A 25,053-nucleotide genomic window follows, 5' to 3' on the forward strand; every position below is an offset into this window, starting at 1 on the left:
CGCAGGTCGTTACGGGACCGAATGGAGATAGAGACGCTGACATGACGGAGGCAGCAGACTCTGACTCCGAGATGGAGACACAGGATGAATCAGAGGGGGAATCCTCGGGTCCACAGGCCGTGGATGTACAACCGCGCCGTTCATCACGGAAGCGCCGGTCTCCGTCTCGTTACACGCCGCCCGATCCAGCGCCGCGTGCAAATGGCGTCCGGCCTGCGGCCAAACGAGTTCGACGCCTTCCTTCGCCAGGGTCTTCGGTGGATTCCTTGGACTTTTGGGGGGGGGGGGGGGAGAGAGGAGAAATGTTATAACCTGCCTACTTACGATTGTCTGGGGACTAATGACTACCCCACAATCCTATGGGAGTATGAACTTCCCCAATGAGGGGGGGGCGGAGAAACTCCTAGTATAAATAAGCTGGCCAGTTCAGGAACCAGCAGGAAGGAGAAGGTAGCAAGGGAAGTTACTGCTATTGTTATGTATATATTGTTATAGTAAATAAACGTTATTATTTTGTATCCTTAAAACTCGTGCTGGATTCTTCGTGGCACTTACAAAACAATACCAGTAAGACATCACCTTAACTTGCCACTTGAACCACTGCAATCCATGTCATGTAGGAACACCCATAGTGCTGTTAGGGAAGGAGTTATAGGAATTTGATCCAGTGATAGTGAAGGAACGGCGATATATTTCCAAGTCAGGATGGACTTGGAGAGGAACTCGCAGGTGGTATTGTCTCCATACAATTCTGGCTTCGTCTTTCTAGATGGTAGTGGCCGTGGATTTGGAAGATGCTATTGAAGGAGCCGTGGCGAGTTCCTGCAGTGCATCTTGTAGATGGTACACACGGCTGCCACTGTGCACCTGTGGTGGGGCGAGTGGATGTTTATTGCAATGGTTGGGGTGCCAATCAAGTGGGCTGCTTTAGTGTCGAGCTTCCAGGCTGATGGATCTGTACACATTCAGGCAAGTGGAGAGTATCTCATCACACTCCTGACTTGTGCCTTGTAGATGGTGGACAGGCTTTGGGGAGTCAGGTGGTGAGTTACCCGTTGCAGGATTCCAAGCCTTTGACCTGCTCTTGTAGCCACAGTATTTATATGGCGAGCCCAGTTCAGTTTTTGGTCAATGGCAACGCCCAAGGCGTTGATAGTGGGAGATACTAGCTATGGCAACGCCATTAACTGACAAGAGGAGAGGGTTAGATTCTCTCTTATTGAAGATGTTCATTTCCGCGCACTGTGTGGCGCAAGTGTTCCTTGCCGCTTATGAGCCCAAGTCTGATTTTGTCCCATTTCTGCTGCATATGGACATAGGCTGCTTCAGTGTCTGTGGAGTCACGAATGCTGCTGTGCAACCATCGGTAAACATCGTCATTTCTGATTTTTGATGGTTGGGCCTAGGTCACTACTCTGATGAACCCTAGCAATGATGTCGCAGAACGGAGTTGGGTGACGTTCAAAATCCACAACCACCTTCCTTTGTGCTAAGTTTGACTCCAGCCATTGGAAAAAGTGTTCTCCCCTGATTCCCATTGACTCCAGTGTTGTTCGGGCTCCTTGATGCCATACTCATTTAAATGCTGCCATGATGTAAAGGGCAGTCGCTCTCACCTCACCTCTGGCATTCAGCTCTTTTGTCCATGTTTGAACCAAGGCTGTAATGAGGACAAGAGCGGAGTGGCTCTGACAGAACCCAAGCTGAGCGTCAGTATGCAGATTATTGTTGAGCAAGTGTTGCTACACAGCACCGTTGATGACTCCTTCCATTCACTTTGCCGATGACGGAGGTTCGACCAATTGGCTGGGTTGGGTTTGTCCTCACTGTTGTGTACAGGACACACCTGGGCAATATCCACATTGCCGAGTAGATGCCAGTGTTGTAGCTGCACTGGAACAACTTGGCTCGGGGCGCGGCAAGTTCTGGAGTACAAGTCCTCAGTACTATTGCTGGAATATTGTCTGGGCCCATAGCCTTTGCAGTATCCAGTGACTTCAGCCATTTCTCGATATCACATGGAGTGAATCAAATTGGCCGAGGACTGGCATCTGTGATGCTGGGGACTCGAGAGGAAGCAAAAATGGATCATCCATTCAGCACTTCCGGAGCACTCCTCTGCTATCTATGTGCTTAATGCACGGATCTTTCCCAACTGTTTCCACATGTCTTTATTCATCCACAGAGACACAATTAGTGTTTAGTTTGTAACCTCTGTTACACAGTTTCAAATTGTTAACGTTCTGTGCAATGGAGCTAGAAGGACACTGTTGCTTCTGATGCACAAATGGGGTTTTACAACCAACACATGACTATCAAGGGTTCTTCACTAGACTAAATTAACATGAAAATACCACCGGTTTGATTCAGGTCATAGAAGACTTATGATGACCAAGTAACAACTCCTTGCAGTTATGTTACTATCTGGTGGCAAAACCCAAGACAAACATGTCAAAACATTCACAATCTCAGTAAGACGTGCAGGTTTTAATGGCTGAATTGCAGTGAGACAGTGGATGAATGCCACTCTCATGTGACTTTCACTAAGCAGTTTGTCACACACGAACAGACAGCAATAATTTCATTCCCATCACAGCGCACTGATAATAATTAACTCAACATACTCACATTTTCCTCTTCACTCCAATGACTCTATTGGATTGCACAAGTGAAATCAGGAACTGAATAAGCTGAAGGACAAAAACAAGGTTTAAAAAAAAATTACAAGAGCAAAACACATCATCCAATAACAGCCATTGTACCATGAGTTATACCCCTTCTCAGTCCCGCACCCAAAGAGAATCCTGCTCCTTAGTCAGAGACCATCTTGTCTCTAAACTTCAGATTCAACAGAATTCTCAAGTTGCCCTCCAGTGATAGTCCCACCCATATTGCCCATCAGATGGGTTCAGTAGAACCCGACTAGAGTCATCCCACATCCAATCACACCATTCCACTGCTACTTCACACTCACCACGACCTAGCAATGCCCTGCCCAGAGCCATTCCCCCTGGCTTACCCACTATGACAAATCTCTCGCTATATTGCCAGAGAGGCTCTAAAAAACAATGCCATATTTCAAGTGCAAACCATTTGGCACAGCCTCCATTAACAACTTTGTACCCGTAACATTTCTTCAGAGCAGACCCATCATCTGACGAGCAGACAGCCCTTCTCCTCCCCTATTATATCCCACTCCTCAATAATACTCTTACTTAGTGTACGGATGGACACCCCACCCTGACATTAATCTTCCTCATAAAGGTGCAATCTCACAAACTTAACAGCACATCCCATATCTTGGCCCATCCCATACGCTTGCCCATCTCTATAAAACTAAATGTATTTTCTACATAGCCAACACTCCTGCCAAAGCAACTTCTGTCCCCGTATCAAACCCCAAATCAGAAAGATTAGGTATCAGAGTGGAAGGTGAACCTGCGCTACACACCCTCAGCTCAGCTGAAGTCACAGGGCAGCCGCTTGATAATGAAGATTCCACTGAGAAGTGCCATTAGTAACACAGTCTAAAAATGAGAAATTTCACACATTAATTAAAAAGTGTTAGCTATCAGCTACTGGAGGGAAGGATGCAGAAAGTTTATTTTGGTTTTTTTTAATGAACACCAAGTAAATGTGGGCGGCACGGTCGCAGTGGTTAGTGCAGTTGCTTCACAGCTCCAGGGTCCCAGGTTCGACTCACGGCTGGGACACTGTCTGTACGGAGTCTGCACATCCTCCCCGTGTCTGCGTGGGTTTCCTCCGGGAGCTCTGGTTTCCTCCCACATTCCAAAAATGTGCAGGTTAGGTGGATTGGCCATGATAAATTGCCCTTAGTGTCCAAAAAGGTTGGGTGGTGTTGCTGGGTTGCGGGGATGGGGTGGAGGTATGGGCTTGGGTAGGGTGCTCTTTCCAAGGGCTGGTGCAGACTCGATGGGCCGAATGGCCTCCTTCTGTACTGTAAATTCTATGATTCTAAATCAAACAAATTGAAGCAATATAGCTGACGGCCCTCTCAGGTGGCCTTGTATTCCACCAAGTTACATTGAAGAAGATAGCTCACCAATACCTGACAGAGCAATCAGGGATTGGGGACAAATACTGGCTTTGTCAGAGACATACACATCCAGCAAATTAATTAAAAAAATTGAACAACACTGGGCCCATCACATTCCTAAACCTTCATCCCAAGGCTAATGCCTCTAACTCAATTATGCAGATGTTCAGTAACAAGGTGTCTGTCCCATGACTTCAGGTGTACTATTCATTCTCATCTTCTCTTTCCTCAAAAGGGGAAATCACACCAAGAGCAAGAGTAATTTCCTTGACTTCAAACAGCCTGATGAGATACCCTGTCCTGAGCAGCAACAACCCTTTCACAACACCCCTCTCAAGCAAATCAACCTTCTCCTAAGCATATGAATGGGACACATGGAGGAGGAGTGTTACTGCCAACACAAAATAATTCTCCCTCCCAATTCCTTGATAGAGTTAACATTCCCACTTTTACCTACCTGCCTGAGCAGCGGCCTCCACGGACTCATCTGGAACCCACTCAGCACAAGCCTCGGGTTCTTTGTAACCAGACTCTCTCAAGCAGTAGTTCCCTGTTTATAGCTCAGTCATTAAACGCAACACGTCGCACTCTGATATGCTGACTTACCCCTCCTGACCATTTGGAACTATGCACCAATCACAGGAAAACAGGCAACAACAAGCCTGCTCTCGACCTCGACTAACATCACTGCCGATACATCAAAAGAAGCCTGGAAATGGCACTCCTGCTGATCGCCTCCATCTCCTAGAGGGCAAAATGCCTAACCTCCACACTGCATTCCCCACAGCTTGCACAGTGGAGAATTCTTTGGGACCAGGGCAGAGGGGAATGGCTGATATAAACTTCTAGCCCACCCATCAGGAACACAATATTCATTTACTCCCCTTTTCCAAAAAAGCTTTCAATATGGTTCCAGCCTGAATGATAAAACACAGCTAGAATGATTAGACAATGAACGAGCCCTGGGTTCCTTCATTAACTGTGGCAGGCACTCCTGCTCAATCTCAGACCCCAGTAAAAATGACAAACATCCAAGGAAGGCAGCCCACTGTCGGTATTTTCACATGATTCGGCCTAAATGCCAACAATGGGCTGCCTTCCTTGGATGCTTGTTTACCTGGGCTGTGCATCTTTGATCACTAGAGCCTTGCTGGCCATGCAAAGGGCTCAATTATTTCCTCCCAAACTCATCTGGTCCACCTTTATCGCTGCTGTATATCTACTCCCTTGGCATTAGCAATAATGTGGCATCTTATCTAAGCTTGACATATGAACTAACATTATGGGTGCCAGCAGGGCTGTTCAGGCATAGAGGGCATGACAGCCAATCTCAATCTTGACCTTGGTTGCCTTCAGCCACAGGCACTTGTCAGCAAAGATGGGTGGAGAATATTACCGCCTCTGGATCAGGGTAGGAACCCTGCACTAAGTAGCTCTTTCAAATCCAGTGATGCCATTTCTAATGTCCTCATACTGGCTGGTTATTTTTCAGGTGCAGAATTTTCAACAACAAAATCTTTGTGAATTGGAAATGTTACACCTTGTGCACAGGTGAATGAGAAGGGTGCACAACCCCTTAAGCATTCAGCCGGCTCCTCGGAATTAAGTAAATATTTGTTGTTGTGCCTCAACAACCTTCCTGATCCCTTACTTTATTCACGACTTTCTGTTGCTGCGTGTGCTTCTGTCGCAGGCTGGCCACTTCACGCCACAATGCTTCGTTTTCACTGTCAAATAAAATGTATAGTCAGTGATTTGCACAAAACACATAGCTGCCTGCTGGCCACACACAACAAACAAGGAGGCCCCATGATGGTGTCAGTGCTCAGGCAGCTATGCTGATCCACCGTTTGCATATGACATCAAGATACAAACCAAGATACTTGTGTCATTTCTGTCCTGGATAAAATCAATTTACCTTGGCACCATGGATCTTGGAAGTTAGTTAGGCACAATCATTCACTGTCTAAACTTGCTGAAGAACTGCAGCTATTTTAATTAAAATTGAGCTCAGGATATTGACAGTAACGTTTGCAGTACTCAAACCTTAATCATTGTTTTGGAGCTGATCAAGAGTCAACGCAACCAGTGCTGGAATTGGAGTTCTAAAACTGGCCTCCATAGCTCTGGGTTCGGGATGGGGAGAAAGCACGCCAGGGTTCTCACTCCCGGTTGGAAAGTGCACGTGGGGAGATGGGGTGAAAACAGGATCATATTCAGCTGTGCAGTCCTCCAGGGTAGAATAGTCCATGACTTTCATGAAATGCTAGCATTCTGAGGTGGAGTGTCCCTCAGCAGAATGCAAAAGTACTTCGTTCAAATGGGCAGTGAGAAACAGGACTTTCTAAGTTCTGAAGAAGTCATATGGACTCGAAACGTTAACTGTTTCTCTCTCCATAGATGCTGTCAGACTTGTTGAGTTTATCCAGCATTTTCATAGAATCCCTACAATGCAGAAGGAGGCCATTCGGCCCATCGAGTCTACACCAACTCTCTTAAAGACCATCCTACCCAGGCCCACTCCTCTGCCCTATCCCCATAACCAACCAAACCTTTTTTGGACACTAAGGGACAACTTATCATGGCCAATCCACCTAGCCTGCACATCTTTGGACTGTGGTAGGAAACCAGAGCACCCAGAGGAAACCCACGTAGACACGGGGAGCACATGCAAACTTCACCCAAGGCTGGAATTGAACCCAGGTCCCTGGCACTGTGAGGCAGCAGAGCTAACTACCGCCGCCCCAGCATTGTGTGCTTGATTTCAGATTTCCAGAATCCGCAGTATTTTGCTTCTTTATGGCTGAGCTGACCAGCCCAACACCCCGCATGGAGTTCGAGGGTGAGTTTTAGGGGCAAACCATCTCAAGAGATGTACAAATTGTAGCGTAGCAATTTCAATGAACATATGAATGAGGAGAAGTGGGCCACTCAGCCCCTTGAGCCTGCTATGCCATTCAATATGATCATGGCTGATGTTCTACTTATCCAGAACCCTTAATACCCCTTGAGCATAGATCTCAATCTTGAATATACATAATGAATTCCAAGGATTCACAACTGTATGAGCGAAGAAGCTTCTCATTTCAATCCTAAATGTATGACCCTTTACCTTGGTACTGTGATACCGTCTAGATTTTGCAGCATCAATTCCATCAAGTCTCTTAAGAATTCGACAGATTTCAATGAGATCACTTCTCATTCTCATTTGGGGCAGCACGGTAGCAGACGTGGCTAGCACTGTGGCTTCACAGCGTCAGGGTCCTAGGTTCGATTCCCTGTTGGGTCACTGTCTGTGCGGAGTCTGCACGTTCTCCCCATGTCTGCATGGGTTTCCTCCAGGTGTTCCAGTTTCCCCCCGCAGTCCAAAGACGTGCAGGTTAGGACATGCATGATAAATTGCCCACAGTGACTAAAAAGGTTAGGAGGGGTTATTGGGTTACGGGGATAGGGTGGAAGTGAGGGCTTAAGTGGGTCGGTGCAGACTCGATGGGCTGAATGGCCTCCTTCTGCACTGTCTGTTCTATTCCAATGAACTCCAGGGAATAAAGGCCCATTCCACTTTGGAATCCTTTGTTGTACTCCTTGGAAAGCAATTATATCCTTCCCGACATGAAATCTTGCAAGTTTTGAAAAATATCCTGCTTTCTTATTTTCATTTCCAAAATTGATAGTTCATGTTATATTCCGTCTGCCCCATTCTTGTCCACTTAATTGATAATAATAATGATATAATAATAACCGCTTATTGTCACAAGTAGGCTTCAATGATGTTACTGTGAAAAGCCCCTAGTCGCCACATTCCGGCGCCTGTTCGGGCAGGCCAGTACGGGAATTGAACCATCGCTGCTGGCATCGTTGTGCATTACAAGCCAGCTGTTTAGCCCAGTGTGCTAAACCAGCCCCTAATTGATATGAATCTCTTTGCAGCTGCTTCGCATTTCCTTACTTTACTTTCCCATCTAACTTTGTACCATTAACAAACTTGTGTACGCTACACTCAGCTCCTCCATCTAAGTCACTGATATAGATTTTAAATAACCGAGACTCAAATTCCTGTGGCCTAATTCTGTGCAAAAGCCTCGTGTTGCATCTTATGAGTGCCTTTTTAAAATCCAAATATAATGCGATGAATGTAAGAAATTTGTATATTTTTATATGCATTGTATTTTATATATGTTACAGTAAGGTTAAAAGCCCGGTTTAAGGTATATATTTGTTGGAGTAATATTATTAAAGAACCTAGGTTAAGTTATCCAGACTGTGTCTGCTAAAGCCGTGATTAAGAAGTAAAAAAAAAAGAAGAGGTCATGATTCATTCTAACCATTTACTTGTTTACATATCAAGGGCAAATGGGATATTGTTAGGATTGCTGGAGATTCCCTGGAGAGTAGATAATTTATGAGGGGTTGCATTTAGTCCTAGCTAAGCAGGTCATGTTACACCTAGTGGGATGTAGATGAAGTAATTCATGGGAGGAGTGAGGTCTGTCTACAACGTGCCACAGGATTGAAGTTTGACAGGACAGAAGGATTTTAAGTTGAACAGCAGTTTTGCTGCTAGGTTGGGAAGAAGTGTACTGAATCTGCTCTTGAAAGGAACTCTGTTCGGAGGTCTACACGACTAAGTAATCTGTTTGCTAACTTTATTTAAAAGTGGCATTTGATCAAATTTTGCAGGACGTTTGCTGGACAGTTGGCCCCGTTGCTGTTGGAAATGTTTCAGGATTCAACGTCTCAGGGGATGTTGCCGGCCACATTGGCGCAGGCGTGATCTCCTTGATCTTAAAGAAAGATAAGGATCCGGCAGAGTGTGGGTCCCATCGCCCCATTTTGTTACTGAATACAGATGCAAAGTTAACTCCTTGGTTTATGAAGAAGGGCACTGACACAACATTTGGAAGTTTTGTAAACTGTGAGAAGAATAGTTGGTGTGGGCCAGGGTTTTAAAAAACTCCAAAGTATATTATGGAGTTCACCTGACCTATACCTTTTGTTGAATTTGGTTGGGATGAGCAGAAGAGCCTGCCTGTCAGGTGTTATTCAACAGACATCTTAGGCGCTTTTAATCAAAAAACAAGCTTTATTCTAAGAATTTAGTTAACATTTGTATAAACACACACAGCAAGAATTTGCATCAACTACAAACACAAAGACCCCACACAGCTTCAGCAATCTATGTATAACCCTTAATGAATTCCCCCTTAACTGTTCCAATTCAATAACAAAATCCAAATACAACCAGAAACCCCTTCTCAAAGGCGTGGCCCAGCACACGGCATTCTCACTTGTATAAGACTGTTGTTATTGATACTCTGTTCCCCTTTTCAAACAGCAGATTTGAATTCCTTCCAGAAAGCAATTAGCTCTTTTAAGTTACCAAGCCGCCTGGAACAGCTTTTAAAATGAAGATCAAGAAAAACACTTTTTTCAACCTGTGCAGTTCAAACCAATCCAAACTCAAAGTGAAAGTAAAACTCAGAGCCACAGTCCATGTCCACCGACACAATGACATCACTGAAGCCAGGTGATAAGGGACACTCCCATGACATAGTGCAGAATTTCAAAAGGACATAGACAAGTTGGAGTGGGCATTGGCGGCAGATGAAGTGCAGTGTGTGAGGTGATGCATTTTTGTACGAAAAAAATGGAGTCAATAGAAAACAAAGGTAAAATTGTTAAGGGTGTGCAGGAGGGACCAGGTTGTATCTGTGTACAGGACAGGTGGAGAGAGCAGTTAATAAATTATAGTGTGTGGAGTAGTGACACAATTCCCTAAGTTTTAGGGTACCTTTGCATAGGGATGACGGTAACCCTCGGGTTCAGGTGTTAAACAGGGGAATGGCAAATTATGGTAACATTAGACAGGAATTGAAGAATTTGGATTTGGTGCGGCTGTTGTAGGGTAAATCAACATCAGACATGCGTGAGTCTTTCAAGCAATGGTTGATTAGGATTCAGGAAAGTCATGTTCCTGAGAGAACGAAGGATAAGTATGGGCAGTTTAAGGAGCCTTGGATAACGAGGGATATTGTGAACCTCATCAAAAAGAAAAAGGCGGCTTTTGCACGGCTAGAAGGGTGGGAACAGTCTAAGCCCTTGAGGAGTATAAAGAAAGAATGAAGGTATTTAAGTAGAAATTAGGAGGGCTAGGAGGGGTCATGAAAAGTCCTTGGCAAGTAGGATAAAGGTGAATCCCAAAGCTTTTTATTCATATGTAAAAAACAAGAGGGTGGCCAGGGAAAGGATTGGACCATTTAAGGACAGTGGGGGGAATCGATGTGTTGAGCCAGAGGAAATGAGTACTTTGCATCAGTGTTCATCAAAGAAAAGGATTTTGTGGAATGTGATTCTTGGGTAGGGTGTGTGAATAGTCTGGGTCATGTTGACATCAAAATGGAAGGGGTATTATTGGGTGTTTTAAAAGACATCAAGGTAGATAAGTCTCCTGGGCATGATGGGATTTACCCCAGAATACTGAGGGAAGCAAGGGAGGAAATTGCTGGAGCCTTGACGACATCTTTGTATCCTCATTGGCTATAAGTGAGATCCCAGAGGACTGGTGAAAAGCTAATGTGGTACTGCTGTTTCAGAAAGGTAGCAGGGATAACCCTGGGAACTTCAGGCCAGTGAGCCTCACGTCGGTAGGAGGTTTATTATTGGAGAGAATTCTCAGGGACAGGATTTATACCCATTTGGAAACAAATGGACTCATTAATGATAGACAGCATGGTTTTGTGAAGGGGAGGTCGTGCCTCGCGAACTTGATCAAGGGTTTTGAGGAGGTGACAAAGATGATCGATGAGGGGAGGGCAGTGGATGTTGTTTATGTGGACTTCAGTAAAGCCTTTGCAGCCTGGTATAAAAGGTAAAGTCACACGGGATCAGATGTGAGGTGGTAAGATGGATACAGAACTGGCTCGGTCATATAAGGCAGAGGGTAGCAGCAGAAGGGTGTTTTTCTGAATGGAAGTTTGTGACTCGTGGTGGGCTTCTGTTGTTTGTAGTATACATAAACAATTTGGAGGAAATGTAGCCTGATAATAAGTTTGCGGATGACACCAAGATTGTTGGAGTGGCAGATAGTGTTGAGGATTGTCAGAGGATACAGTAGGACATAGCTAGGTTGCAGACTTGGGCAGAGAAATGGCAAATGGAGTTTAATCTGGACAAATGAGAGGTAATGCATTTTGGTAGGTCTGACATAGAAGGGAAATATACAGTAAATGGCAAAACTTTTAGGAATATCGAAAGGCAGAGATATCTGGGCGTACACGTCCACTGATCTTTGAAAGTGGCAACACAAGTGGACAAGGTAGTCAAGAAAGCATACGGAATGTTTGCCTTCATTGGATGGGGCATTGAGTATAAAAACTGGCAAGTCGTGTTACAGTTGTATAGAACCTTGGTACGGCCGCACTTGGAATATTGCGCACAATTTTGGTCGCCACACTACCAGAAGGATGTGGGGGCTATGGAGAGGGTGCAGAGGAGGTTTACTAGGATGTTGCCTGGTCTGGAGGGTGTTAGCTATACAGAGAGGCTGAATAGACTAGGACCGTTTTTATTAGAATGACGGAGATTGAGTGGCGACCTGACAGAGATCTACAAGATTGAGGGGCATGGACATTGGATGAACAGGCACTCTCTCCCAGGGTGGAGGGGTCAGCCACTAGTGGGGCAAAGGGTCCGTGGGGCAAAGTTTATAGGAGATGTGTGAGGCAGGTTTTTTTATTTTTTTTATTTTTATACACAGAAGGTAGTGAGTGCCTGGAACGCGTTGCCAGGGATACATGGAGTGATTGGAGAAATTGAGACTCTTCTTTTTGGAGTGAAGAAGGCTAAGGGGAGATGTTCAAAATCATGAGGGGGCTGGACAGAGTAGATGGGGAGAAACGGTTTCCTCTCATAAAGGGATCAAGAATGAGAGGGCACAGATTTAGTGATTTGCAAATGTGTTGTGAGAAAAAAATGAGTGGTTCGGGTCTGTAATACACAGCCTGAAAGTGTGGTGGAGACATTAATTACGATCCCAGACCAGACTCCAACAGTGGCTAGAGTATTGGACCAAAACCTCAATATTTTAGTCTATTTGTAGGACTGTGTGGAACGAATGATTCGCTCCAGGAATGATTGCTTGAAAAAATAGAGCTTTGATATTGCTAAAACAAAACTTTATTCTAAATACAAGATCAAACTTTTTAAACGTCACACCCGAAAAAGAACAGCTTACAATGACTCCTTAACACTCCGATTCAATTTCCCATTAAACAACAAGAAAATAAACATACAGCTCTCAGTCCAATTTAAAAATCAGCAGAGCATAGAGTACTTGTGGTACAGAACAGTTTCTGGCTCTGGTTAGAACCCTTTCAGACTCTGGCTGAATATCTTCAAATTGCTGCTTCAACTCAGTTGTTTCAGCCCCTTCCTGTCTTCAAACAAGACCGCTCTGCTTTAAAATATTACTTTAAAAAAACCCAGTTCTACTGGGAAAAAAACTGTCTTTATTTGTGGTCGAAAAAAACAGGGTTGCCAGATCAGACTTCACTTCCAAAAGCCTTTCTCTAAAACTATGTCTTTCTGAGCTCCACCCAGCACTAACATCATCTCCCCAAGCTAAAAACTTTCCAGGGACTGAAAGCCCATCAACTCCCCAGGCAAACCACTGTGCATTAGCCCAGACTGAAAACCACATTCCTTCGTCAATTTCACCTGCCGGCTGTTAAAACCACCGTGAAATGAAAAATGAAATGAATGAAAATCGCTTATTGTCACAAGTAGGCTTCAAATGAAGTTACTGTGAAAAACCCCAATGAAGTTACTGTGAAAAACCCCTAGTCACCACATTCTGGTGCCTGTTCGGGGAGGCTAAACCAGCCCCTGATTTTTCATTTCATTTCCATTCATTTCATTGCTTCCAACTCTTTCTTCCTTCATGTGGCTCTTTAAACCTCAATATTCTGATCAGACACTTTGAATATCACATGTAATGTAATGGTGCGATGACTGTCACTAACTAGCCAAGAAGTAATATTCCATGTTTAATTGTCCCTCTTGTGTGAGTACATGTATAGTTTCATCTCCAAATACGCAAACTAATCAAAATCCTTTCCACAATATAATCCACCTGGAATATGTGGCCGATAAATGGGCTATGAACAGGATTGAAACTGCTGGTGGGGCATCAGGTTCCAGGTGTACTGCTCTCCAGTTAATGGAAGATTCTTGAAAACTACTGCCATTGAATTTCTTCATTAAGAAATTGGCGACAATTACTTTTTCGATTGCAGATGGAGGCTTAATTGGAAACTATGCATACTGTCTCCTCAAAAATACATCCATCAAGTATCAGGAAGTGTCTGCAGTGAGGCTGAGCGTAGCACTGGTGTATTACGTTAACTGTCAATCGCTCCTCGACACTCGGTCTTCCAAGTTTAGGTACTTACTGCTTCATGTTATGTAGTTTGGAGTCCAGGTTCTCCTGTTTCCCTTTCATGATTTGAACATCAGTTAGAATTTTACTGACGTCATCTGACCGGACTTTTATCTCTTCTGGCTTTACAGTCGACATCTAAAAAAGTTTTAAACCAAACATTACATTGACAACAAATCTGACAATACCAAACCCAGAAGTCAGTCTGAGCTATCATTTGCACCGTGATCTCCATTCGTGGCATCAGCATTCGCCTTAACGCTCTGGAGTAGCCATGGCCCACTCATCCCTGCACACATTAGCCTTAACGCTCTGGAGTAGCCATGGCCCACTCATCCCTGCACACATTAGCCTTAACGCTCTGGGTTACGGAGTAGCCATGACCCACTCATCCCTGCACACATTAGCCTTAACGCTCTGGAGTAGCCATGGCCCACTCATCCCTGCACACATTAGCCTTAACTCTCTGGAGTAGCCATGGCCCACTCATCCCTGCACACATTAGCCTTAACGCTCTGGGTTACGGAGTAGCCATGGCCCACTCATCCCTGCACACATTAGCCTTAACGCTCTGGGTTACGGAGTAGCCATGACCCACTCATCCCTGCACACATTAGCCTTAACGCTCTGGGTTACGGAGAGCCATGGCCCACTCATCCCTGCACACATTAGCCTTAACGCTCTGGGTTACGGAGTAGCCATGACCCACTCATCCCTGCACACATTAGGCAAGATCAAAAGGTCAGATCATAGAATTTACAGTGCAGGCCATTCAGCCCATCGAGTCTGCACCGGCCCTTGGAAAGAGCACCCTACTTAAGCCCACACCTCCATCCCATCCTCGTAACCCCACCCAACCTCTTTGGACACTAAGGGGCAATTTAGCATGGCCAATCTACCTAACCTGCACATATTTGGACTGTGGGAGGAAACCGGAGCACCCGGAGGAAACCCACGCAGACACGCAGAGGAGCTGAAGAACAATCACTTTTACATGAGGCATCGAGTTGGTTAGAGGACATCACGCCAGTAAGGCAGACATGGGGATTTTGGGAGAGGAGAAAGTGAAGACGGTTGCGGCTTGGTGAAGGGAGGCAGAAAACTGGAAACCACAGACCAATTAGTTTGACTGCTGCCACGTGGAAGGTGTTAGAATCGATCATTAGGAGGCTACAGATGGGCATTTAGAAAAAGTCACGCCTATCAAGAGTCAACATTGTTTTGTGAAAGGGAAACCGTATTTAACCAATTGATTGGAGTTCTTTGAAGGAGTGACATGTGCACTGGAGAAAGAGCAATCTGTTGACATACTGTACTGGGATTTCCGGAGGGCATTGGACAAGGTGCCACATAAAAGGTTACTGGCAAAGTAGGAGCTCATGGTGTTGAGGTTAACATGATAGCATGGACAGAAGATTGGCTGGCTTACCAAAAATAGAGAGTATGCCTAAATGGGTCTTTTCCCGATTGGCAGGGTGTGATCAATGGAGTCCCCCAGGGGTCTATACTGGGGCATCAGCATTTTACAATGTATATCAATGGCTTAGATGAGGGAAGCGAGGGCATGCAGATAACACAGAGATAGGTAGGAAAGTATGTTGTGAAGGGAGGTAAGGAGGTTGCAAACGGATATAGATAGACTGAGTGAGTGGACAGAAATTTGGCAGATGGCGAGTACAGTGTGGGAAAATGTGAAGTTGTTCACTTTGATCGGGAAGAATAAAAAAAGCAGTGTTACTAAAAGAGAACAACTGGAGAATTCCAAGGTGCAGAGGGATCTAGGTGTTCTAGTACAAGTCACAAAAAGTTAGTATGCAGGAGAGCAAGTAATTAAGGAGGCTAGTGGAATGCTATCCTTTATAATGATTGGAATTGAAGACAACATGAAGGATGTTATGCTTCAATTATAGAGGGCATTGGTGAGACCACATCTCGAATACTGTGCGGTTTTGGTCTCCTTATTTAAAGTAGTATGTAAAGGAGTTGGAGGCAGTTCAGAGGAGGTTTACTGGATTGATATCTGGAATGAGCGGGTTGTCTTGGGAGCAAAGGTTGGACAGACTGGGCTTATTTCCACTGGCGTTTTGAAGAGTGAGGGGTGACTTGATTGAAGAAGAATCCTGAACGGGGTTGACAAGGTGTATGTGGAAAGGATGTTTCCTTTTGTGGGCAAGTCCAGAACTAGGACTTTTAAACATTAGGAATTGCCTTTTTAGGACAGAGATGAGGTGAAACTTTTCTCTCGAAAGTTTGTGTGACTTTGTAGCTCTCTGCCTCAATAAGGCAATGGGGGCAGGGTCATTGAATATTTTCAAAGCAGAGGTCGGTCAGATCCTTGCTTAGCAAAAATCTAAAGTTATCGGGGAGATAGGACCATGGAATTTGAAACACACAGATCAGTCATGGCCCTATTAATGGCAAAGCAGGCTCAAGGGGCTGAATGGCCTTCTTCTGCTCCTAATTTTTATGTCCATATGTTGTGGACACAAACTGATCTCTGTGGGGATGACAGAATAACCTTTTAAAGGGGATCAGAGAAGGGATGATCGGAGGGAGAGTGCCTCCTTTTGTGTGATTTTGCATTTTTGTGGCACACATTAGCACCGTCTAAGGAGGCGTGAATGCAAATAAAAAAGTGCAATAAAGACATAATGTCCAAGTCTGAGAGGGCGATTCAATTTATAGGAAGTAGAAGGGATCCTGTGACAACATCACTAGGTACACGTTATTAAGTAATTTGCAATTTGCCATCTTCTGGAGAAGCCCACTCACAGCTCAGGGCTGAACGGTCTCACCCACAGGACAGTGAGCATGAAAAGACAGGCTGGGTTGAGTTGGAGAGTTCCAGAGTGGTCAAAAAGGAAAGATTGAATAGGATACATTTTGAAATACGCAGTGACTGACTAAAATTACTTATTTTGCCTGTGCACCAGGTAGCTATTTGCATTTATCTCTAACAATTGCAAGATTTTGTGAAGACAGAAAAAGGAGATAAACTGGCACTAAGCTTATTCCACTTACACTGGTTACCTTCCTCTTGATATTTTCCAGTAAATGTTCCTGACCTCGGATGAAGTATACGTGCTGGAACTCTGTGTCGTCCTTCTCTGGTTTCACAAGTCCACCTTGCTCAATGTTCACAACTTTCCGAAAGCCATCTGCAAAGGCAAGGATAGCCAGAGGGTCGGAAAAAATCAGAGTGCAATTGACCGTCATTTAATAATCTTTATTAGTGTCACAGGTAGGCTTACATTAACACTGCAATGAAGTTACTGTGAAAAGCCCCTAGTCGCCACACTCCGGCGCCTGTTCGGGTACACAGAGGGAGAATTCAGAATGTCCAATTCACCTAATAGCACATCTTTCGGGACTTGTGGGAGGAAACCGGAGCACCCGGAGGAAACCCACGCAGACACAGGGAGAATGTGCAGACTTTGCACAGGCAGTGACCCAAGCCGCGAATCGAACCTGAGACCCTGGCGCTGCGAAGCAACAGTGCTAACCGCTGTGCTACCGTGCCAGACACAATTACTTGCCCTATCACTTTCGAGGTAGGGAAGAGGCTGCCAGCAAGGGCACAAATGGAAAACTTCAGCAGCGATCCTTCAAAACAAATAAAAGTTAAAGCCAATGTTTAGGTGTGGAAGGGAAAAGAGTGGGGTTTAAAGAGATGCAAATAAAACTCATCACAAATTAATCAAATGGAGATTGGTGCAGAGTGAGACTCGTCCAGAGTCATGAACGCGTTCCAGACGCTCCGCACAGATTTACTAGAGGAAAGGTTGACCCCTTATAGTGGAAACCATGGTGTGAGTGGTCGCACACTCAGTGGCTGCTGCTTGAAGTGGAATTGTTTTGGATCTTTTTGCCTGGTTTGAGGGGAGTTATGCATGTGGAAAGTGTCTAAATGTAAGGGGCTAAGAGTTCTCCTCCCATAGGGCATGTCTGGGGCCGATCAAATGAGGAATGCAACAAGGGGCAACAGTCAGACCGGGGTCACGTAGTTCTGGTGAATATACATTCCCCAAATTGATGGCGAAGGGGTTGAGGGGGTTTATGGAGTGGATGGGTGGGGTAGACCTGTGGAGGTTTCAGCAGCCGAGAGTGAAGGAATTTTGTTTCTTTTTGCATGTCTACCGGGTGCATTCCTGGATTGATTTGTTTGTACTGGACAAGGCGTTGCTGGCAGCGGTGGTTGGGTTCGGGATATTCGCCGACTGTGTGCCTGACCACGCACTGCACTGGGGGGGGGGGGGGGGGGGGGGGAAAGAGACTCTCCATGGCCGCAGTGGAGGTTAGATGTGGGGTTGTTGGCAGACAAGGAGATTTATGGAACAGTAAGTGTGGCTATCCGCGCTGTTTAAGGAGAGACAGAGGATCCAAATGGGGGTTGGGTGAATGTCTACAGGGAAGGCGGATGGGTAATTGCGCAGGACCAGGGGGGTGGTGTACGAGTTTGACGAGAAAGCCAGCAGGATATTGGTGCAGCAGGTAGGTGGCGGTGAGAGAGATTGGATGGATGAGGGTTAGTAAACAGCAGGGGCTGTTTAGCACAGGGCTAAATCGCTGGCTTTGAAAGCAGCCCAAGGCAGGCCAGCAGCACGGTTCGATTCCCGTACCAGCCTCCCCGAACAGGCGCCGGAATGTGGCGACTAGGGGCTTTTCACAGTAACTTCATTGAGGCCTACTTGTGACAATAAGCGATTTTCATTTTATTTTCATTAGTGGGGGATGCAGTGGTCACAGAATCGGGGAAGGTGAATGGGGTATTTGAGGCTTTTTACTGGAAGCTGTACAACTTGGAGCCTCCGGCGGGGGATGAGGGTATGAGGCGGTTCTTGGACAAGACCTTGCGCCAAGGGTGATGGGGGAGGACCAGACCAGGTTCATGAAGGGGAGGCAGTTGTCGCTAATGTCTGGAGGTTTCTGAAGGTAATCATGATGCCTCCGGGGGATCAGAACGTGGAGGTGGTAGTATCGATGGACGTGGAGATGGTAGCGTCGATGGACGTGGAGGTGGTACTGTCGATGGACGTGGAAGCGTCGATGGACGTGGAGAAAGTATTTGACTCGGTTGAATGGGCGTATTTGTTTTTAAAAATTCGTTCATGGGATGTGGGCGTTGCTGGCCGGGTCAGCGTTTATTGCCCATCCCCAAGGGCATATAAGAGTCAACCACATTGCTGTGGGTCTGGAGTCACGTGTAGGCCAGACCAAACAAGGACAACAGATTTCATTCCCTAAAGCACATTAACAAACCAGATGTTTATTACGACAGTCGACAAGAGTTTCATGGTCACCTTTTAGACTTTTGACCAGATTTTTATTGAATTCAAATTTCACTATCTGTCATGGCGGGATTTGAAGCCCCGTTCCCAGAGTATGACTCTGGGTCTCTGGACTACTAGTCCAAAGATAATACCACTATACCAGGACGGCGCAGTGGTTATCACTGCTGCCTCACGGTGCTAAGGCCCGTTCAATCCCAGCCCCGGGTCACTCTCTGTGTGGAGTTTGCACATTCTCCCCATGTCTGCATGGGTTTCAGCCCCACAACCCAAAGATGTGCAGGGTAGGTGGGCTGGCCATGCTGAATTGCCCTGAATTTGAAAAAAACAATGAATTGGGTACTTTAAATTGATTTAAATCTCACCACACCACCTCCTCCTCTGTTGAACATGAAGAACTCGGAGCAGGAGTAGGCCATCTGGCCCCTCGAGCCTGCTCCGCCATTCAATGAGATCATGGCTGATCTTTTGTGGACTTCACTTTCCCGCCCGAACACCATAACCCTTTATTCTTCAAAAAACTATCTATCTTTATCTTAAAAACATTTAATGAAGGAGCCTCTACTGCTTCACTGGGCAAGGAATTCCATAGATTCACAACCCTTTGGGTGAAGAAGTTCCTCCTAAACTCAGTCCTAAACCTACTTCCCCTTATTTTGAGGCTATGCCCCCTAGTTCTGCTTTCACCCGCCAGTGGAAACAACCTGCCTGCATCTATCCTATCTATTCCCTTCATAATCTTACATGTTTCTACAAGATCCCCCCTCATCCTTCTAAATTCCAACGAGTACAGTCCCAGTCTACTCAACCTCTCCTCGTAATCCAACCCCCATAGCTCTGGGATTAACCTAGAGAATCTCCTCCGCAGACCCTCCAGCGCCAGTTCGTCCTTTCTCAGGTAAGGAGACCAAAACTGAACACAATACTCCAGGACCTCACTAACACCTTATACAATTGCAGCATAACCTCCTTAGTCTTAAACTCCATCCCTTTAGCAATGAAGGACAAAATTCCATTCGCCTTCTTAATCACCTGTTGCACCTATAAACCAACTTTTTGCTACTCATGCACTAGCACACCCAGGTCTCGCTGTACAGCAGCATGTTTTAATATTTTATCATTTAAATAATAATCCCTTTTGCTGTTATTCCTACCAAAATGGATAACCTCACATTTGTCAACATTGTATTCCATCTGCCAGACCCTAGCCCATTCACTTAGCCGATCCAAATCCCTCTGCAGACTTCCAGTATCCTCTGCACTTTTTGCTTTACCACTCATCTTAGTGTCGTCTGCAAACTTGGACACATTGTACTTGGTCCCCAACTCCAAATCATCTATGTAAATTGTGAACAATTGTGGCCCAACACTGATCCCTGAGGGACACCACTAGCTACTGATTGCCAACCAGAGAAACACCCATTAATCCCCACCCTTTGCTTTCTATTAATTAACCAATCCTCTATCCATGATATCCATTTCCTATGAGAAATAACAAATTACCAGTTGCAATTATCGCCTCTGGTAAATAGTTGAATACAATTTATTCTAGGTTTCTTCAACTGATGTTCCCAATGAACAATCATCATGGACCAGATAAAATGAAAAATGAAATGAAAATCGCTTATTGTCACACGCAGGCTTAAATGAAGTTACTGTGAAAAGCCCCTAGTCGCCACATTCCGGCGCCTGTTCGGGGAGGCTGATACGGGAATGGATGGATGCTGCTCTGTTGGGCACATGCTCTACGTTGAAAAAGCAACAGCAAAGAACTGATCAGCTGCCATCACTTACACATGTTGAGCTGCCGGACGAAGCTGGCCATGTTATTGTGCTTGAAGTACTTTGGAAGCACTTCCTTCGCGAAACGTCCTTGGTCAAAGACATGGAAACTGTTCCCACTCTGCAGAGGAGAAGAAAACAATTAGTAAATCGGGCAAATACAGATTATAATAATAATAATTGCTTATTGTCACAAGTAGGCTTCAATGAAGTTACTGTGAAAACCCCCTAGTCGCCACATGCCAGCACCTGTTCGGGGATGCCGGTACGGGAATTGAACCCGCGCTGCTGCCTTGTCCTGCATTACAAGCCAGCTGTTTAGCCCACTGTGCTAAACCAGCCCCTATGCTGAATTAATCATGAATGGTTTAAAGATTAAACAATAATTGTTACTGAATTTTCAACGTAGATGCTCTATTGGAGAACTAGTCACGTTGTTAAATGCAGTCAATGTCAGTGAACCCGTACAGAACCTTGCAGCATAGTCTCACAACTACCTTTTCAGATGGTATTTGGTATAGCATCTGCTCAGTAAACCAAGTGGATTGAGATGATCAATTCTGTTGCACTAATCTCCTAAAAACACAGTTTAGGAACGTAGGAATTAGGCGCAGAAGCAGGCAATTTAGTCCTTCAAGAAGTGCCTCCTCATCTCAGTTTTAAATCTACCCGCCTCGCAACCTCTATCTGTGAACTCTAGTTCTAGATTACCCCACAAGGGGGAACATTTGGTCTATGTTTACCGTATCAATCCATTTTACTGTTTTATACACCTCGGTCAGATCCCCTCTCATCCTTCTAAACTCCAGCGAGTAAAAGCCCAAACTGTTTAATCTCTCCTCATATGTCAACACCTTCATCCCCGGAATCAATCTGGTGACCCTCCTCTGAACTGCTTCCAAGGCCACCACATCCTTCCTCAAATACAGAGACCAAAACTGGACACAATACTCCAGATGTGGTCTCAACAACACCCTATACAATTGCAACAACACTTCTCTGCTTTTATACTGCAGTTCTTTTGTAATAAAAGCTAACATTCCATTTGCTTTTCTTATTATATTTTGTACCTGCATACAGACTTTCAGCGATTCATGACCAAAGACACCCAGATCCCTCTACCCAGACGCATTTTGAATCTTCTTTCCATTTATACAATTTGCCGTTCTATTTTTACAGCCAAAATGGATAACCCCACACTTATTCACATTAAACTCCATCTGTTCATCATTGGCCCAATCTCCTAGCCTACCTATATCCACCTGTAAAATCTGTATCTCCTCTTCACTGCCTACGTTCCGACCTATTTTAGCATCATCACAAATTGTGCTACGTCACACTCTGTCCCTGCTTGCAGATCATTTATCTAGATTGTAAACAGTTGAGGTCTGAGGAGTGAATCCTGTGGCACCCCATAAGTTCCAGTTCGCCAGCCAGAGAAGGACCCATTTAACCCTATTAACTGCTTTCTATTAACTGAACAAACCATTCAACAACTGGATACAAATTTAGTTGGTAACCTTGAAATAATGTTTGGGGGTTTCTGAAACTTTGGGTTCTTCTAACAAGAACTAAGCTACAAAATGCATAGCGAGCAGGTCCATTTTAATTTATGGCACAGGAGGAAGTAATTTGTTCACGAGATGCTCTATCCAAGCGTACATTCGCACAAAACTAGTCCGACTGCCATGCTCTTACCCTGTTTTCAGTGTTTCCCTTTCCTTCTCTTAAAGTGGTTTGTGGCCCATCCTTGCACGTGACAACATTCCCACTCAACATCCCACAAAAGCATATTTTCATACCTACATCCATGACAATACAGGCAACAAAGTTGAGCAATTGTTAATCTGCAACTGGATCCTCGACTTTCTGACCTATAGACCACAATCAATAAGAATAAACAACAACACCTCCTCCACAATAGTCCTCAGTACCGGTGCCCCGCAAGGCTGCCTACTTAGCCCCCCACAACACTCCCTATATACACACGACTGTGGCAAAATTTGGTTCCAACTCCACACAGTGCAGCGAGTGCAGCTTGGGATTCAGGTAGGTGTTTAAACTTGCCCCCAGGTTCCAGCGGCCTTCATTTCCGGGAGCGGGAGAGAGAGAGGAAGCCGGAGTGCAGCTTGGGATTCAAGTAGGTGTTTAAACTTGTCCCCAGGTTCCAGCGGCCTTCATTTCCGGGAGCGGGAGAGAGAGAGGGAGCCGGAGTGCAGCTTGGGAATCAGGTAGGTGCTTAAGCGTTTGATTTTTACCTCTATTTAAGTTGGGCGGTTGCTAAACCCGAGACACTACACTTGTAGTGTCTCCCACCCTTCCACCTCCTCTAACCTAAGGGGGTGAGTGAATATCAGGTAAGCTCTCTCTTTTCTTTTGCTTTTATCCGCAAGTCTAGCTTCAGATTTGCGACGGGAGCAGTGGCCAGGGGTCTGTCGGGAAGGTAAGTAGCTGGGAGAAATTTTTAACTCTTCGTGGGTTGTTAAGTATTGTGATTGGTAAGTAAAATCCTTATTCCTTTCACTTATTCATTATTTGATATTATATTTGTAATCAGTTAAGGTAAAATGTAAAAATGGCAGGAGATTCCAGGCCCGTGTTATGCTCCTCGTGCTCAATGTGAGAGTTCAGGGACCCGGCCGATGCCCCTAACTCCTTCATGTGCGGGAAGTGTGTCCAGCTGCAGCTCCTGTTAGACCGCATGACGGCTCTGGAGCGGAGGATGGACTCACTTTGGAGCATCCGTGATGCTGAGGAGGTCGTGGATAGCCCGTTCAGTGAGTTGGTCACACCGCAGATTAGGATTGGTGAGGGAGACAGGGAATGAGTGACCAAAAGGCAGAGAAAGAGCAGGAATGCAGTGCAGGTGTCCCCTGCGGTCATCTCCCTCCAAAACAGGTATACAGGTTTTGGATACTGTTGGGGAGATGACTCACCAGGGGAAGGCAGTAGTAGCCAGGCTCATGGCACCGTGGCTGGCTCTGCTGCACAGAAGGGCGGGAAAAAGACTGGCAGGGCTATAGTCATTGGGGATTCAATCGTAAAGGGAGTAGACAGGCGTTTCTGTGGTCGAAAACGAAATGTTACGTTGCCTCCCGGGTGCACGGGTCAGGGATATCTCAGATCGGCTGCAGGACATACTGAAGGGGGAGGGTGAACAGCCAATTGTCGTGGTGCATATAGGCACCAACGATATAGGTAAAAAACGGGATGAGGTCCTACAATCAGAATTTAGGGAGTTAGGAGATAAATTAAAAAGTAGGACCTCAAAGGTAGTAATCTCAGGATTGCTACCAGTGCCACGAGACAGTCAGAGTAGAAATTCAAGAATAGTCAGAATGAATACGTGGCTTGAGAGATGGTGCAGGAGGGAGGGGTTCATATTTTTGGGACATTGGAACCGGTTCTGGGGGCGGTGGGACCATTACAAATCGGATGGTCTATACCTGGGCAGGACTGGAACCAATGTCCTAGGGGGTGCTTTTGCTAACACTGTTGGGGAGGTTTTAAACTAAATGTGGCAGGGGGATGGGAACCAGATTAGGAAGTTACAGGTCAGTAAAGAGGCAGCAACTAAAGCCAGTAAGGTACTTGATAATAAACTCATTGTGACTAAGGGGAAGAGTAGACAGGGAAGAGATGATGAACGCAAAGGGACAGGTGGTCTGAGGTGCATTTGTTTCAATGCGAGAAGTGTAGCAGATAAGGCAGATGAATTTAGGGCTTGGATTAGAACCTGGGAATATGATGTTATTAGTATTACTGAGACTTGGTTGAGGGAAGGGCAAGACTGGCAACTAAATATCCCAGGGTATAGATGCTTCAGGAGGGATAGAGAGGGAGGTAAAAGGGGAATAGGTGTTGCATTATTGGTCAGAGATGATACCACAGCTGTGATTAAGGAGGGCACGATGGAGGATTTGAGCACTGAGGCAATATGGGTAGAGGTAAGAAATAGGAAGGGTGCAGTAACATTGTTGGGACTTTACTATAGGCCTCCCAAGAGCGAGCGTGATGTAGAGGTACAAATATGTAGACAAGATTATAGAAAAATGTAGGAGCAATAGGGTGATCATGATGGGAGATTTTAACTTCCCCCAACATTGAAAGGGACTCATGTCGTGTTGGAGGCGTAAATGGAGCAGAATTTGTAAGGAGCATCCAGGAGAGTCTTTTAGAGCAGTATGTAAATAGTCTGACTCGGGAAGGGGCCATATTGGACCTGGTATTGGGGAATGACCCCGGTCAGGTGGTTGAAGTTTCAGTTGGTGATTACTTTAGGAATAGCGATCACAACTCCGTAAGTTTTAGAATACCCATGGACAAAGACGACAGTGGTCCTAAAGAAAGAGTGCTAGGACTTCCGGTGACGGCGGGCGGGAGGCAGCCGCACGTTGGAGGGCTCCCGTTCGGGAACGGCATTTTCGGGGGTTAATGCCCGGTCCTCGGGACAGCGAAGGCAGTAAAAGTCGGGAGACAGCACAGAGGAG

The 25,053-nt window shown here is 45.5% G+C and overlaps 1 protein-coding gene across 5 annotated transcripts in view; it reads right to left on the minus strand.

Moving 5' to 3' along the window:
* Positions 1 to 25,053, minus strand: part of hsf1 (heat shock transcription factor 1) — a 179,781-nt gene that overhangs the window by 100,608 nt on the left and 54,120 nt on the right. For all 5 annotated transcript variants that reach the window (XM_072507971.1, XM_072507969.1, XM_072507968.1 and 2 more), the window contains 5 exons: positions 20,576 to 20,684; positions 16,515 to 16,651; positions 13,507 to 13,631; positions 5,709 to 5,784; positions 2,629 to 2,690 (listed from right to left, as the gene is read on the minus strand). In XM_072507971.1, the coding sequence (XP_072364072.1) occupies positions 2,629 to 2,690; positions 5,709 to 5,784; positions 13,507 to 13,631; positions 16,515 to 16,651; positions 20,576 to 20,684 (509 nt within the window). The remainder of the gene's footprint in view (positions 1 to 2,628; positions 2,691 to 5,708; positions 5,785 to 13,506; positions 13,632 to 16,514; positions 16,652 to 20,575; positions 20,685 to 25,053) is intronic.

Source organism: Scyliorhinus torazame, chromosome 6 (assembly GCF_047496885.1).
Source record: "Scyliorhinus torazame isolate Kashiwa2021f chromosome 6, sScyTor2.1, whole genome shotgun sequence".
NCBI classification, from domain to species: domain Eukaryota; kingdom Metazoa; phylum Chordata; class Chondrichthyes; order Carcharhiniformes; family Scyliorhinidae; genus Scyliorhinus; species Scyliorhinus torazame.